General features: G+C 37.2%; 2 protein-coding genes across 2 annotated transcripts in view; one reads left to right on the forward strand and one right to left on the reverse strand.

Annotated features, from left to right (window-relative positions):
- LOC135086463 (tyrosine-protein kinase Abl) overlaps window positions 1–16,943 on the forward strand; it is a 129,425-nt gene that overhangs the window by 89,596 nt on the left and 22,886 nt on the right. The gene's annotated exons all lie outside the window — the stretch shown is intronic.
- LOC135086591 (uncharacterized) lies at window positions 11,257–15,420 on the reverse strand. The gene is made up of 4 exons (XM_063981345.1): window positions 15,330–15,420; window positions 13,791–13,921; window positions 12,628–12,703; window positions 11,257–12,060 (listed from the first exon to the last, which is right to left on the reverse strand). The coding sequence occupies exons 1-4, from the start codon at window positions 15,385–15,387 to the stop codon at window positions 11,855–11,857; spliced, it is 471 nt and encodes a 156-aa protein (XP_063837415.1). The 5' UTR covers window positions 15,388–15,420; the 3' UTR covers window positions 11,257–11,854.

Here is a 16,943-nt window from a genome sequence, read left to right on the forward strand (position 1 = left end):
AAAGGTTATTGTAAAGAGCATCTGGGTCTCCCTGCACATACGGGACCAAATGCAATTTATTTTCAAGATTATTTTTAAAACGTTCTAGACGACTAATGGTTACAGGTCTACATACGGCATTTTTATTACTTTTATTATTCCGATTATTACAAATAAATTCTACTTTAATACCACAGTGATCTGACGTAAGATTGTGTATGACAGCTTTATTGTCAGGGACACAGCTAGAGAAAATATTATCTAGACAAGTAGCTGTGGTTTCCGTAATTCTAGTTGGTTCCTTAAATTGACTAAACAAATTAAATGACTTAAAAAGGGAAAGTAGTCTTACAGAATATGATGATGAGCTATCTAGTAAATTGACGTTAAAATCTCCACAAACTAAGACCTTTTTGTTGCTGTTACAAGTTTTATTAAGAGCATCCTCAATAGCCGCTTCAAAAATACCAAAGTCCCCAGAAGGGGGTCAAAGGGCGAAGGGGAGATTGCACAATATTCTTTTCAATTTTGCAAATTGAAATGTTACGAATACGTAGTCGCAGGGTATCTACACTCGGCATCAAATAAATCGCACCTCCCGCGACAAGCACTTATCAAACGTATGCATCCCCACTTCCCACCAACATTGGTACCATTTGAAAGCCTAGTTCTAAACTTCATTTCATTAAAGGAAAGGTTTTTACCCCAAAAATGTGTCTTTACAAGGATCCAGAGTCACTTCTTCAAAAAATAGGTAGTTACGCTATAGCCATTTTTTATGACTATAAAACTGTTAAGTTAGGATTAATCGCTATCCATCTGTTAAAGAGGGCACGTGAGATCTTTATTTGGTTTTATAACCATAAAAATTGGTCTAATTGATCCCAGAGGTGAGCCCAAAGTGAGGTCTATTTTCATGTCACATTTATGGTATATGTTAATCATTTATTTAGAAATGAAATGTATTTTTCTTTAAGGATATTTATTGGGCTTTCAAATAACACCAATATTGTTGGGGTACCATAATTGTGTCAGAAGAAAATCTTTAAAGTTCGCGTCGCGGAAGGTGCGGTTTATTTGATGTTGAGTGTAGTTTTGATTTATTATCTAGGTAAAAAAACCTAGAAAAATCAATTTTAAACAATGAATTGAAAGTAAAAAAATAACAAGATCTTATTTAAGACTTGTGGATTAGAAAAATGTTTTTTAGAAATCTTAAATAAACATTTTTTACATATTGACTTGATAATGGAGCGGATTATCAATGTGTTTGATAATTCAAAATTGCAATATCTTTCGATTATAATAATATAGACCCTGGGATTATCTTATGCACGCATTCGAGTACCAGTAAAGAAAGGTCCGAAGTTTAGGCACAGCTATTAAAATACAGGATTTTACATAGTTCTTAATACACTTCATTATTATCACATTATTACTCGTGAAATACAATCAAATCAAAGTATTTCACCAATCGCTGAAAGCCGTTTAGGAACTTATTTGTCAGGTAAACTACAGCTGTTGAATTCACAGGTCTCGGTTAAAGTTACCGGGCAGATTGTGGTAGTCAGAGTAGCCTTTGCTTGTTTGATAACTATCTGAAACTTGATTGAACGGTGAAACTGACTTTAAAACTTATTGTTCTGCTGTCATTTGTTATTCAGCTAGTTCAGTCACGCAGTTTGCGCCTTCACAAAGAGCACGGTCGCTCTCCGTTCGACGTGAATCAGTGCTGGGATTTATATTCAGGCGCTGTAAATTGTCACGTTCCTAGATAAATATATCAGAAACTCAATGTTTTAGCTAAAGGAACGCTGAAACTGACCTTAAAACTTATTGTTCTGTAGTCACTTGTTATCTCCAGCTAGACTTCATCCATAGAAGTTACGTCACGCAGCTTGCGCCTTCACAAAGAGCGCGGTCGCTCTCCGTTCGACGTGAATCAGTGCAGCAATTTATATTCAGGCGCTGTAAATTCTCACGTTTCTAGTTAAATCTATTTAAAACTTAATGGTATAGCTAGAGGAACGGTGATACTGCCCTCAAAACTTATTGTTCTGCAGTCGTTTGTCACCTGTACTGCAGCTAGACTTCATCCATAAGAGTTCCGTCACGCAGTGCGCCTTCACAAAGAGCGCGGTCGCTCTCCGCTCGGCGTGAATCGGTGCTACGATTTATGTTCAGGCGCTGGAAATTCTCACGTCCTCTAAGTATGGTGATGTTTTACCAGTATACAGGGTGGGAACGATAGTTTCCAGCTTCCATACTCAATGTATGAACGTTAACAATCAATTAAAAGGAAGAGCTCTTATCTTTGTGTCCATCTTTTGGCTCTACCAGCACTTCAGAACAAACTAATGGCAAGTGCTGCTTAGAAGGCGTGTCACAATCAGGAAAAAGACTAAACTACATTTACCATCGGTATCAACACATTCCTTTGATAAATTACTTTTACTTAAATTACTTTGAACTCAATATAGGCTAGTTTCCTAAAAAAAACTTTTAATCCGTCAATGGACATGGCGCACAATTTTTGTTGAAGATGCCAAAAAATACTACAAAAAATTAGAATGAATACTGTATTTTTACTTTTTTGATATCTTTAAAAATGACTGAAATATTCAAGCTCAAAGTGCGCTTTTCCGCTAGGAGCGATTTTCCGCGCGGATTTTGAAAATGTGACGTAGTAACATGAAAAGCTGCATGTAAGATATTATCTGTGTACAATGGTTAGAATGGTTAGTAGGGGAGCCGAAGCGGGGATTTCGGGACTTACTAAAGAGTGGCAGACTAACATACAAGGAAATACTTTGTACCTGGTTGATTACCTCTAAGTATGAATTTTTGATACAAAACGGCATTAGTTCTTATGCCTCTCACCCAAAAAATACCTCAATTAAGCCCAAATTTGAGACCGCAGCCAAACTTTGAGTGACGATGGAAACTAGCCTAGATGGAGGACACATGAAATTGAACTTCTGCTTCTTCATTGATAAAGACTTATCATTTACCATACCTTATCATTTTGTATTCCATTTTCAAGTCACTTTTTTTTCGCTTACTGTTTAAACAAAACGTGGGATTTTTTTAAATCTCAGGTCTTTTGAACGCACATCTGAACGATGTCTGGTTTTAATTTCTTCAGTTACTCCGTAACCATGGCGTGCCATGGCGCTTACAACAGTGCCGAAATATTGGAAACTCAAAACTAAGGTACCTACATGGTAGCAATCCCGTCAGTAATAATAATAGGAAAATGTCTTGAAAAATAAGTAAATCGTATATCACTTTATGTAACTAATTTTATTATGTATCATACTTATAACTAATCACTTCATTCAGAACTAGAAAACGATTCCAAGGATTCCACTTTTCTTCAATAGATGATCAAGATAATAGAGTTATTTATTATAAATTGCTCTTCCACCATTTCAATTATTCTATCTTATTTATTTATTTATTTATTTATTTATTTATTAACACCAACAAGACATACACCATTTTAGACAATATTATACATGCTTATATAATAGGTTAAGTGCTATCTTAATTATAGGCGTTACACAAAAGAAATTGAATTAACGTAGCACAGAACATTAGTAAATTTTAAATTGAAATAAGTTAAATAACAATAAATTAGTAATTTTACAATAATTTTGCAAAAGAAATACTTTTATGAAATTAAATTATGATCATACTATAGTGCGTTAAATATATAAATTAGAAATTAGAAAAGACAATCAAGGCAGCAAAATTAGTCCTTTACGGAATTTTGATATATTGCTTAAAAATATATCCACATTAATCAGTTCGCTTGATGAGTCACTGAGCGAACCCATGTTGTTTGTGACATGTTTGTGTACTTTATTATAATTAGTCACTAGCCTATTAAGTGGTGCCTGGAGTCCCTGACGCGAAGATGAATTTCTCTGAACGAAGGGCATGTAAGAAGCTAGACGAATACCACGCGAGGGAGCACGAATATTGATCTGCGACAGAAGGTTAGGCGCATCAAGGACACCATTAACCAGCTTATGGAGAAACAAGTGATCCATCAGATTTCTTCGATCTTCCAAAGACTGAAGCTTAAAATGCTTTAACCTGTCGGAGTAGCTTGGGAGCTTTTTAGCCATGTTACAGCTGTATGATAAATGCCAAAGGAAGCGCTTTTGAACTCTTTCTATATTTTTCCGATACACGTCATAGTAGGGGTTCCATACGATGCTACAGTATTCTAGCTTACTTCGTACCAGGGCTGAATAAATAGCTATTTTTGTGGATGGATTTCTAAATTCTTTGCAATTTCTCAGGACAAAACCAAGCATCCTGAAACTCGCATTCACAATATTCTCTATGTGCTTATGGAAGCGTAATTTGTTATCAAGAATAACACCTAGGTCACGCGCATGCTCCACTTCCGACAGCTGATTCCCATTGAGGAAATATGCAGTGGGGGTTAGCTTTTTCTTCCTGGTAAACCTAACAACAAAGCACTTATCGACGTTTAAGCACATGCCGTTTCTAGAGCACCATGAATTCAAGTTGTTCAGGTCATTTTGTAGTAGCGCTGAATCAGCAGGTGTGCGAATGGAGCGGAAGAGCTTCAAGTCATCGGCAAAGAGATAATGTTTGGAGCCAACAAGATACCCAGCTATGTCGTTGATATAGATATTGAACAGTAAGGGACCCAAATGGGAACCTTGAGGAACGCCTGAAGGTACAGAAAATGGAGACGATGAATAGCCACTCACAACAACGACAGATGTTCTATTCGCTAGGTATGACCGACACCAACTCAAGAGTGATCCGGACACTCCAATACTCTCCAATTTGTGCAATAGCATCTCATGGTTCACCTTGTCGAATGCTTTGCTGAAATCAGTGTACAGGGCGTCCACAGTTTCACCGTGGTCCATTGCCTGAATTAGATCTTCGACAAAAGATACCAGATTAGTCGTGGTTGACCGCGCCTTGACGAAGCCATGCTGTTCGGATACAATTATTTGCTTGAATTGATGTGTGATCACAGGATACAAGAGGGATTCAATAATTTTAGCAAACACTGGAATAATAGAAATGGGCCTATAGTTCCTTACTGAGCTATTGTCACCTGATTTATGAAGTGGTAATATTAGAGATTGTTTCCAAGCCATTGGAAAAATGCCATCCTTTAGTGATCTATTTATTATAATGCTCAGAGGATATGCTAGAGAGTCAGCACAATTGACCACAAACAATGCCGGTAGTCCATCAGCTCCAGCACCCTTGTTACGATCAAGTCTTTTTAATGCTTTATAGACTTCATACGTTGAAAATGATATGGTAGATAGGTGCTGGCTGCAAATATTGTATGGATCATGCTTCGAGGGCGGAATGTTTGAGCAGCTGTAAACTGAGGAAAATTGTTGTGCAAAAAGATTGCAAATTTCAGGCCCACTAGAGGCCTTGGCGGTACCACCGAACATTTCCGTTGGTATTGTGCTTTTCTTGGCATGTTTTTTATTTTTAATAAATGACCATAAAAATTTGGGGTTTGATCGTAACGATGTCTCCATGGATTTGATGTACTTACTATAGGCTAAGGATTTCAATTTTGTACATCTTTTTTTCAGAAGTTCGAAGGACAAAACATCTCTAGGATTTTTGTTGTATTTATGAATTTTCATTTTATATTTATATTTTTCCTTCAATGCCTTGATCAAAGGTGGAGTGAACCAACACGGATACCCCGAATGCCTAGGTTTAGATTTAGGCACATATTTATTTATTAAGTGTTTCAGTACGTCATAAAACCTAGTCACCATTTCATCAAGCGACTGACCCTGATCGAGCACTTTGTCCCAATCTGTAGCGTTCAGTTCCTTTATTATACTCGCGTAGTCAGCTTTATAGAAACACAGTCTAGGAGCATTGTTAGGAGACAGCATTTCACAGCAATCGAGTGATAGGCAAAAGTTAATAGGTGGATGCAAATGGTCAATGTTGGTCAAGGGGTCACCATTCGCAGAAATGCCGGTGATAACGCCATTACATAAAACCAGATCTAGAATTTTACTTTTGCTATTAAGAATGTTGTTGTATTGTGACATATTGTTAAGTGACATGAAATTAATTAACATATTTTGCATTATACTACTGCAATTGGTTGCGTTGAGACCTGAAGTATGCTCCGTGGTATGCCACTGCATGCAACTCATATTGAAATCTCCCACCACAAGTGCCGTTCCGTTGAGTGATTCCAAAACCCTATTACAATTATCAAAGAAATGTTTAAAGATGTGCTTTTGCACAGGAGGAGGGATATATACACCGCATATATTTATTTTCTCCACATTACCTTCACCAGTGACCACATCAATGCTCACCCATAAATCTTCGCAGTCCGAATCACAGTCATAAAGACGCTGGGAGGTAAATCTTTTCGAAATGGCAATCAAAACCCCACCACCCCCCCTAGACGCATGGAACCCACTACTCTCTCGATCGCGCCTGTATACATTATATTTATCATCAAAGAGCTCGCAGTCAAATATACTGCTGTTCAACCATGTCTCCGTCAAAATGATTACATCAAAAGAACTGCAAACCACATTATTAAAGAAATCAATCGTTTTTGTACGCAAACCTCTCACATTTTGGTAGTAAAAACTTAAGTTGCCCGTTAGTAACAGTATACAAATTTAGCGTATATTATGACAATTGATTAATAGTATCATGATTTCGTATGAAGACGTAATTAGACTCTTCGTTCTTCCTCACAAAAACTTTTCCTTCACGCACCCAAACAAATTTGTATTTCAGCTCCTTGACCTTCTGGCGAGCTGCTGCGTGCAATCGTTTTGTTTCCGGCGTTAAATGCTCCGATACATAAATAGGCAGTTTTTTAGTTCCTCCAATGCCTAGATGGCTTGTGTTCAATTTTTCATTGGCATTATTTTTATTAAATTTTATAGTGGCTGCTAAAAACTCATCTCGTAAGCGTGGACTGCTGAACTTGACTAAAACAGATCGTGGGCGAGGGCTCTTATTATTCATCTTGGATAGTCTAGTGCAAAGATGTATGTTGCTTTCGCTTATAGGACACTTGATCACTTTAGCAAGCTGCTGCACGGTATTGACAAGGTTTTCTCGCTTGTCTTCAGGAACACATTGTATCTCGATGTTGGCTGCCCGTGTTTGTTGTTCTAATTGCGCCAGCCGTTGTGACATGTTATTGTTTGCAGCTCGTAAGGCTTCATTTTCTTTCTGAATGGCGTTTACAGTAGCTGATTGAGCAGCTTGTTCCAGTTTGACTGTTTCTAATTCCTGATTGCAGGCTGACAGTGCTGTCTCGAAGCTGGATACCATATCTTGCAGTTTTTGGATCTTAGGACTGAAGTCAGCCGCAAAAATATCGCGAAGTTCCTCCCTTATGATGGCTCTGACGTCGGATGCTGTCAGGCTAGAACAATCTACCGACGCCGATCGTTGTTTCGAGCGCTGGGTTACATAGCTAGTTGCAGATAATGCGCAGCGTATAGGAGTATTTGAGTTATCGCCCTTTTTAGGTTCTTTACTGCGACACATGTCGCATATCCAAGCGTTTTTAAATTTCGCGGTCATGTCGTTGAAGTCCGCTAGTGAAAAACTTGTGCAAATTAGATGGTATTTATCTTCGCATCGCATACATTGAAGAAACGGTGAGTCCTCTAGTGCGTTAGGACAGCCAGCACACTCGTTGAGAGAAGCCATTATTGATGAAGTTATAACAATTTGAGAATAATAACAAAAATAGTCGGCCCACTGGGGTTCGAACGCAGGTTCTCGAGAGGTGCGGCGAGTTAAGTCCGTGCGTATACGCGCTCGGCTATCCAACCGCTAGCGTAGTCGACGAAATTTACCGACAGACTCCTTGTACAGTGCAGCGTGACGAATCCGGTTCGCAGAGAATTATAATAACCGAGCAGGGTAGTATCACAACACAAACGTTAGTCACAGTCACTGTACTTTAACTTGTTCGTTTTAGAAGCTGAGTTTTTTGGATTTTTCACAACAATTGTTGGATATTTGATGAAGCACTATGGAAGGTTTATGTTGTTAGCACTATTTAATTACGTAACTGTAAACTTTAGATCGGGATATGAACTTTAACTATTTTAAAAGCGAAATATTTACGGAGCTAACGTTAAGTGCCTGTACTGTGGGCAGTGGCGCCCTCTCATCATCTTACATCTTACTTGATGAAATCTTTTTCAATTTTATTTACATGGTCATAACATTTTCACCATTCCTCTGCACCAATTTGTGAGGTACACCTGAAACCCCCGATAAAGCAGCTATTATAAGAATAATATTTAAAAAAAACCCTCCTTCTGACGCAGTTAGGTAATAAACTAAATGTATCCAATTTCACTCCAACTTACTGTCAACTCAACGACGCGCTTTAAAATCAAAGATCTTTTTTTTTTTCGCTCACCCATCGACCAAACTTTGTTTTTTGATTACTAAATAGTGTAATAAACCAAACTTACTATGACATGTATACCTCTAAACTCAGTCTGAACTGAGTTACGAGCATTAGAAGTTTGATGATTTTCATACTAGATTTGCTTTTTGCGCGCAGTTTTGTAAGAAATTGCAACAAAATAGTGAGATTGTATATGTAAACAAACAATACCATCCATTAAAGGCTCCAGAAATCAGTATGGAGCAGAATCAGCGCAATAAAAAAATAGCGCAATATTTTGTTGCAATTTCTTACAAAACTTGCGCACAAAAAGCAAATCTAGTATGAAAATCATCAAACTTCTAATGCTCGTAACTCAGTTCAGACTGAGTTTAGAGGTATACATGCCATAGTAAGTTTGGTTTATTACACTATTTTGTAATCAAAAAACAAAGTTTAATAAATATTTTTCTTTTTATCATCAAGCTTAGCAGTCTAATAAGTTACTATGACACTCGAGTTAATCCACATTCAGCACTATAGCCTCCCCTTCTACAAGGCCCTCTACAAATGTCAAAACGTCACTTAACCCTTTTAGCACCAGTTCTTTTGTTTTTGAGAAGATGTACCCAAATTTTTATATCAATTTAATTATAGTCCAGTCGTTTGGTACAAATTAACGTGGTTACCTGGAAAGTGTTCCGGGAGTTTTGAAAATTGGTGATTAAAATAGATTTCGCTATGTTCTCTGTTAGTCTGTTAGTTAAGTGTGATTGCCGCGCTCGTTGCGAAATTGGAAAAATGCTGCCTTAGAGAAGATTTTTGATAGTTACATTCTTTCCTATTTCGTCGTTCCAAATGACGTTCACTGCTGGACAAAGGCGAGAGGCCTTTGGGTTTTCCATAGGTTTTTCATAATGAACAGTCCTGCGCTCCCCGCATTCAGGTTATTCCCGCGACCTTTGCCAGATCGTCGGTCCACCTAGTAGGAGGCCTGCCCACGCTACGTCTTCCAGCCCGTGGTCGCCACTCAAGAAATTTTCTGCCCCAATGGCCATCGTCTCTACGAGCTATGTGTCCCGCCCACTGCCACTTGATTTTAGCAGTTCTGCGTGCTATGTCGGTCACTTTGGTTCTCCTGCGGATCTCCTCATTTCTGATTCGATCACGCAGGGAAACCCCGATCATAGCCCGCTCCATTACCCTTTGGGTGACCTTGAGCCTTCTTATGGGGCCCATAGTAAGCGACCACGTTATATTGTACAGTTTCAACAAAATCCGTTGAGTACTTTTTGCGTGAAAGAGTCACAAAACAAACCCGAGACACAGGAATCTTCCTAGTTCAGGTATCAACCCACCAACATTCTTACTTTTTGTTTTTCCTGATTGTTTGTTATCATAATATTATCTGTTATATTGGTGAGAAATAAACATTACTTTACTTTATTTTAACCTTCCAGACATAAAAAAAAATGTATACTTCAGCAACGCGAATTTTTTTATACTTCAGCATATTTAGAACACCCGGCAGCGTGTCCTGCCATGATCAAAGAAAAAAGAACTCGCAATTTAGCAGGTACATTAATTTGACTGTTTCACAACTCTTAATCTATTTAACTTACATTACATGAAATTTATCACATTTATCAAAGCTTCTTAGCTTGTCTATGTCAAAAAATAATAAAATGAAAAAAGTAGTTGTCAAAAACCTTTTATAAGGCGGATTTTTTTCAATAAGGCGGGCGCGCGCGCGGCTATAAACTAGGTCACAAAATTCGGAAAGAACATAGCGAAATCTATTTATTCACCAATTTTCAAAAATTCCGGAAAACTTTCCAAGTAAAATTAACAAATAACTGGACTATTTACTTGTTATTGAGCACAAAGACACAAACTTGGTTATTTTTCCAGAAAATTTATATTTAAGTGCATAAATGTAAAAATGGCTTCATAGTGCACAAAATTGGCAATAGGTGGCATAATAATGGTAACTTTTTAGCGCCTAGTTTAAAATGTGATTGAACGATGACAACCAACAACAGTTGTCAGTTAGGTAAAATTTTATTTTAGTTGGAAAAAGACAAAAAGTGGTAAATGGGTTAACGTGCGGGGGCTGCAAAATCATGTTGTGACGTCACGCGCGAATATTGGAAATTTTTGAAAATTTTAAAAAGTCCGTAAACTTCTCGAGGCTCTATCTTCGGTAATACTGGATGGATTGAGGTGAAATAAAAACTAGTGTAATGTGTGTGATCTAAACTTTAAATTAAGTCATAATTTAACTTAATATTACAACTTATGCGTGTTGTCCATTATTATTATAAAAAAATATAGGACACGTATTTTTTTAATCAAACAAGTCGGTACCTAATTACGAAGTAACAATGTGTTGAAGTTAATCGTGACGTCATAAAGTGCTAAACTTTTGAGCCTCTTTTTTTATCTTTGGCGCACTTTATCTTTTTAAATTTTCATTATTTTAAAAAAAGTGATAAGAAATACGTGTCAAGTATTTTTAGATAAGTTAACTGACAAATTGTCGTTTTTTTTACCGAGGAAACATCTCTATTCTGCATTTCTGTATTTTCTTTACAGGGTGCGTTATTTTTTTTAATTTCTAGATCGATTCCTGTCCAATTCCAACTTACAAAAATACTTGAGTTTCGTTATTTCTAAAATTGACTCCAAATTAAGTAACTACACAAGTCCTACATTTTATTGCAAGCAGCAGCTATGTGTTCATAAGTATATTCGCTATTAATTATTTTAAATGAGTAATACAAAATTAGCAGAATGGTGGCGATCAACGATTAAATATCAATATCTTTCCATGGCAAAATAAAACACGGCAATACAGCTTATAAATCATTTTATTAAAATGATCGAAATATAAAAACAAACCACCGAAGTTCGGCCCCGCCGGCGCAACAATGGCCAAGCAACAAGTTTCGTTAGAACCATAACAAAGTACTATACATTGCATTTCGCGTCGGTTTAGTAAACTTTACATAAGTGCTCCCAAACAGCGATAACGACCCCCGTGCCCAAACATAACAAGCGACCCGCAGAAAAATGCGCACGAGTGCACTGCATTCCTGCAAGACCGAGTCAACATAAACAAAAACGACAAACAAATAAATAATATCAACATGCATTGATAAAATGCGTGTACGTAAACATCTCAACTGATTCAGCAACGATAATAATATTACGGTGTACGAATACTGTCAACTTATCATTCAATTCATGTTCAATACAGTGCATCAACAAATTATAATACTGAGAAAAGCGTCTTATCTTTCATAATAATATCCCAAATCCTAATTATCAGTTTTCTAAGAGATACAATTTGATATGGATAATTGTAATATAGAAACTACTTGAGTAAGATATTGGCCTGAAGGAATATAGGCCCAACTACACATTTCAGACTCGAGGGTCCCTATCGACTTAGCAGTGCGATGCGTCAGTGCACAGGTGCTTCTTGCATAAGGTGCACTGTGGTCGGCTGACGGCGATACGGGAGAAGATCTCGGAGGCTGACAACTCCTTGCTGAGCTTGCTGCACATAGAGTAAGACACGGTCTTCTTGGAGAAGTCCTTGGCTGGGACGCAGGTGCGGGCGCGGACGGGACCGATCTCCTGGCCAGTTTCCACTGGAAGAAGAATTGTTTTGTTCAAAATAAACGATTTGGTCGAAAGACATTCTACAAAATACTACGATTTCCCACAGCAAAATTTTAAAGCGCTCCAAACTACGGATCAAATATTCAACTTCCCGGAATTTCGTTGCTGCCAAATCAAAAGCGAGCGTCAAAATGTGAATCTGAAATCGAGTTTCGTTTGAGAATGCCCGTGTGGTTTATTTATGCCTGTAACGCGAGCGGAGCCTGTTATTTTGCTAACGGTACGGTTGCGATTGAGTCGGGACTCCAGACAAAGTTTTTGTCGTCAGTTAGTTCGTGGTTAGGAATACTATGAGCGGCTTTGTGCTGGAATGAATGTGGACGCAAAGTTTGTTACCATCGTTATCTCTTTGCTGGAAACGTGTAGGACTGTTTGCAAGGGGTGACGGTAGACAACAGACGAAACCTACTCGTGTTAACTATTAGGATCTAAATTATTACATTTACTCCTGGCCGTTTGTTAGCTAGTGCATAATAGTGACATCGTTTTTGACTAAACAAAGTACGGCGTTGTTGATAATGTTCTTGTGAACTTACCCAACTTGGCGGATTCGGAAGTGATTACGATGCACAGGAAGGCCATGCCGGGAATGTAGCAGTCAATATTGGGGACCTGGAAGTAACATACATTTTCAGCAATCACCTTTTTTGAATAGATAACTTTATAACTGTGACAAATTCAAACAAACTGTTTTAACAATTAACAATCGTTGTTTTCTAAAATATGGATGGATCTATTATAAACTTACGGCTTTACCCAGTTTAACTATGTTACAACAATTTCCCTGTCCCATGAGTCGTATGTGACTCAGGTCTATTGTCATATCTATTGTGTCTACTTTGTGAACAATGGTTAGCCATGGAGGTTTTAAATAGAAAGAGTCTATTTCATATAAGTGGTATCTGAGAATAAATAAATTTGTATATAATATTCTGTTGTAGAGCTAAATACAAAGTCTCAGAACTGTCACTCTCCTTAGAATATTTTTTAAAAGAATTAACCGTTAACCCCTCGAGGTAAGCTGAATTCAAATTCAAATTATTTTATTGCATGTCACATGGGTAAGAGTTGACACATGTAACATGGCACATGATATTTGTAAAAGGCGTTGCAAAAACTTAAAAATAACATTTACATATAAAATTATGCTTGTGTTACGAGTGGTTCCACCACAATAGTCGAGCGGCGGGAATCGAACCCGCGTTCCTCTGATCTCGAGTCGGCCAGTCCGACACCTTCACCGTTCGGATATTCATCATCATCATCTCAGCCATAGGACGTCCACTGCTGAACATAGGCCTCCCCCAATGCTTTCCATATTGCCCGGTTGGTAGCGGCCTGCGTCCAGCGCCTTCCTGCTACCTTTATGATGACGTCGGTCCACCTTGTGGGTGGACGTCCCACGCTGCTTTTAGCTACTATCGCCTCAAAATTATCAAATTATGAAAGGTTTAGTTAGGCTCAGAACAGACGGTGAAACGCAACTGCAACGAAACTGCAACTGCTAGTTACTTTTGAGTTGCATCTAAGTTTCTGCCATAGCGTCCGTTGAGAGACCACACATGACGCGACCAGTTTGAAACTTTCAATTTCAGTTTCATTCATCAGAATCATCAGAAAGTTGCAGTTTCGTCGCAGTTGCGTTTCACCGTCTGTTCTGGGCCTAAGTGTAATGTTGACGTATGAAAGGTTTAGTTACCGTAATGTTGGCGTAGTCGGGGTGATCGGGATCCCAGCAGCCAGGGTGGTCGAAAGACAGGCAGTTGTAGCACTGGATGCCCTTGGTGGTGGGCGACACGAACTTCTTGGGCTTGGCCTTCTTGTGCTTGCCTGTACCGGAACAACACTAAGCAATCAGTTCACGTTCACCTTTTTTCAAGCCGGGTACAACACTATCATCATTATAGACTATTCAATAACCTTAAACATCGTGAAAACCAAACGAAAGAATTTTAAATTTTCAGAAGTGTATAGAACAGATATTTGATCACCGTTTACCCATATCTCAGAACATATTAAACAGTTAAAAAATGACAGGAATACAGGGTGGAAACGATAAGTGATCTCACTCGATTATTTCTAAACTATACAAGATATCAATAAACTAGTTATTGATCCTGAAAGTGCTTCATGAGCTCTATCAAACGGTATTAATAATAGGTTACAGAATAAACTGGATCTATCCGAAACTTCAATGTTTCCAGCTTCCATACATTTGGTAAAGTCACATTATTTTAAAAACTACATATGATATCGTAAAACTGATTACTGATTCTAAAAGTGCTTCACAAGCTCTATCCAATGGTATCAATAATAGGTTACAGAATAAACTGGATCTAACCAAAAATTCAATGTTTCCTTCTTCCATACATTTAGTACTACCACAGTCATGACTCATGACACTCATCTCTTGACAATATTATAGCAAGTAAAGCCTAAAACCAATGTTTTTCATTAATAATTTAAAATAAGAATACAATTTACGAGTTTATTTTAAGTATTTATAATGAAATTAAAAAAATTACACTTCTAATATTGTGTGTCTGGCATACATTTAGTATGGAAGCTGGAAACATTGAATTTTCAGATAGATCCAGTTTATTCTGTAACTTATTATTGGTACCGTTTGAAAGAGCTCATTAAGCACTTTCAGGATCAGTAACCAGTTTTTTAATATCTTGTATAGTTAAGAAATAATCGAGTGAGATCACTTAACGTTTCCACCCTGTATAATGTTAGTTAATTGCACAAATAAAACTCCCATGAATAGGTCTCTAGCATAAAGAGGAAAACTGCATTACGTCAAGCTTTTCATACCGGCACGTGTGCTCTTACAGCATGCAAAACTGTGTAACCTAAAGTTTTGCTTTGTTTATCGTTAGCCAGCCGCTACGCAAAACACAGTAACTGGAGAAACCGTCTAAATTCAAACAAAATTCGTGATGCAATTAGATTATAACTCGATTGAAAACTGATCCATAATAATAAACCATAGTAATTTTGTTTTTTAAGCTTAAAATAGAAAGTAATTTCATATCTTAATCTAATAAACTTGTAAGATCAGTTTACCAATTAGAAGCCATGTCAAATATGTTTTAACATAATTAAAGTTTGTCCAAATTTAAGTAAATCTTGCTTCGAAATATTTTTTAAATCAGAACCTCTAATGAAAATTTGATATTGGATCTTTTAAGATTTCCAAAGTTGAGTTTAGATGTGAGATAGGACATTCACTTACCGAATACGGTGACGGAGAGCAATAGGCAGTACACGATGCAGTTCTTGATGCCGATCATGCTGGTAGCTGGTGTGCTGTGGGCTCGCTGCTGGCTCGCTGCTTACTGATGCTGAGGGCGGCGCCGCTGCGTTTATACCCAGCGCGCTGTGACGCGCCCGCCACAGGGTGTTCTTAAAACTTGGGGTATTTTTCTTGGAATGAACCAGTTAAATTAAACTGCGACACTAGCTGCTACAGCTTAATCTGGAATAGAAAGGTTTTTGCGAACGTTTGCCAGTTGTAAAATTGTTTGCAGTGATTCGTTTGCTCTTGTTAATTCGCTATTTTTCGACTCTTGGTGCCTTTTTCATTTAGAAGTGGTATTTATGGTGGTATGTGTGAAATTGTCCACAGATATTTATTTATTATTCGAACATAATAATCTGATTTGGAGCAATAACAATTGATTAATATTTTTCTCTGTATTACTCTGGCTTAATGATTGAAAAAAAAGTTAAATAAAGCCTCATAAATGCATACTTTCAAACCTATTTTTATATCGCTTGACTCTATTTTTGTTTTTTATGATTCTCGATTGTTATAGATGTTTTATTTGAAAACATGACACTGTTAAAGAGTTACAGTGAAACAGAATTATAGACAGAGCCGCGTGTACGTGCTAGGGCAAATGCACCTGCGCGCACCCACGCATATTAGGCGACGGTGCACGTAAGCGCGTATTGTTATAGTACAAACATACTCTTACATGGATCCTTCAACGTTTATTTTTCTTTTAAAGCTTATTAGGAAACTTTGATTTTATGATAAAACGGCACTTACCGATAGTTTTCACGAACGCGTCTATGAACTAATCATCGAACAATATTGAGCAAAACACTATTTTGATCCTTTTTTAATGAACAAAAAACAAATGAACTTCAAAAGAATGTCATTAAAATAATAATGGTATTGAAGGATCTGCAGCTCACAACCGATACCTAGTGCTTCAAAGACAAATCTGAACGTTCTGAAAAACGGTTCCGAAAAGGCCAAATGTAAACAAAAAATAACGTAAGCCGACAGTTGTACGAATCATGAACTAAATAAACTCCGCACAATAGACAATGCAAAGCAGTCAGCTTTGCTCGTAAGAAGATTATTACGGCGCAGTATTTTCTAGGAATGTTTTCTAAACTGAGCTATTACAATGAAAAACACCTCACCTGTTTAGTAAACTTGTTACTACTATTTTTGTGCGATCCTTCTGACTGTGATGGACTAGGATATTTTTATTGGAATGGAAACTTAACTGAAAGAGTTGTACAGTTTCTATAACATAACAGACAACCTTTGAAAAAAGGTTTTACATCTACCTAATTAAAATATGCTGAAATCTAAAGCCTGCCTAACTATTTCATGTTCAAAAAAACGAAAAAAATAAATACTTTCCTATGTAGGAAAGTCAGCCAACATTTCATATTATAGCGGAATCCTTTGTTACTTAGTTTGTTAAATTAATTTGATAATATTTAGTTAGACCAAATCAATCAAACTAATTAATTTCGTATTTGACGGACGTTTACAATTCAATTTGTAGTTTAAATATGAATTCCAATTAACTTTTCCTACATATTA

This window comes from Ostrinia nubilalis, chromosome Z, assembly GCF_963855985.1.
Source record: "Ostrinia nubilalis chromosome Z, ilOstNubi1.1, whole genome shotgun sequence".
Taxonomy (NCBI): Eukaryota; Metazoa; Arthropoda; class Insecta; order Lepidoptera; family Crambidae; genus Ostrinia; species Ostrinia nubilalis.

Excerpts from the sequence above, each read along its gene's own strand:
- LOC135086591 (XM_063981345.1), bottom strand. The coding sequence starts at position 15,387 with ATGATCGGCATCAAGAACTGCATCGTGTACTGCCTATTGCTCTCCGTC. Across the intron at positions 13,922-15,329 it reads GCTCTCCGTCACCGTATTCG|GCAAGCACAAGAAGGCCAAG; the intron begins GTAAGTGAATGT and ends GTTCCGGTACAG. Across the intron at positions 12,704-13,790 it reads CCGACTACGCCAACATTACG|GTCCCCAATATTGACTGCTA; the intron begins GTAACTAAACCT and ends TGTTACTTCCAG.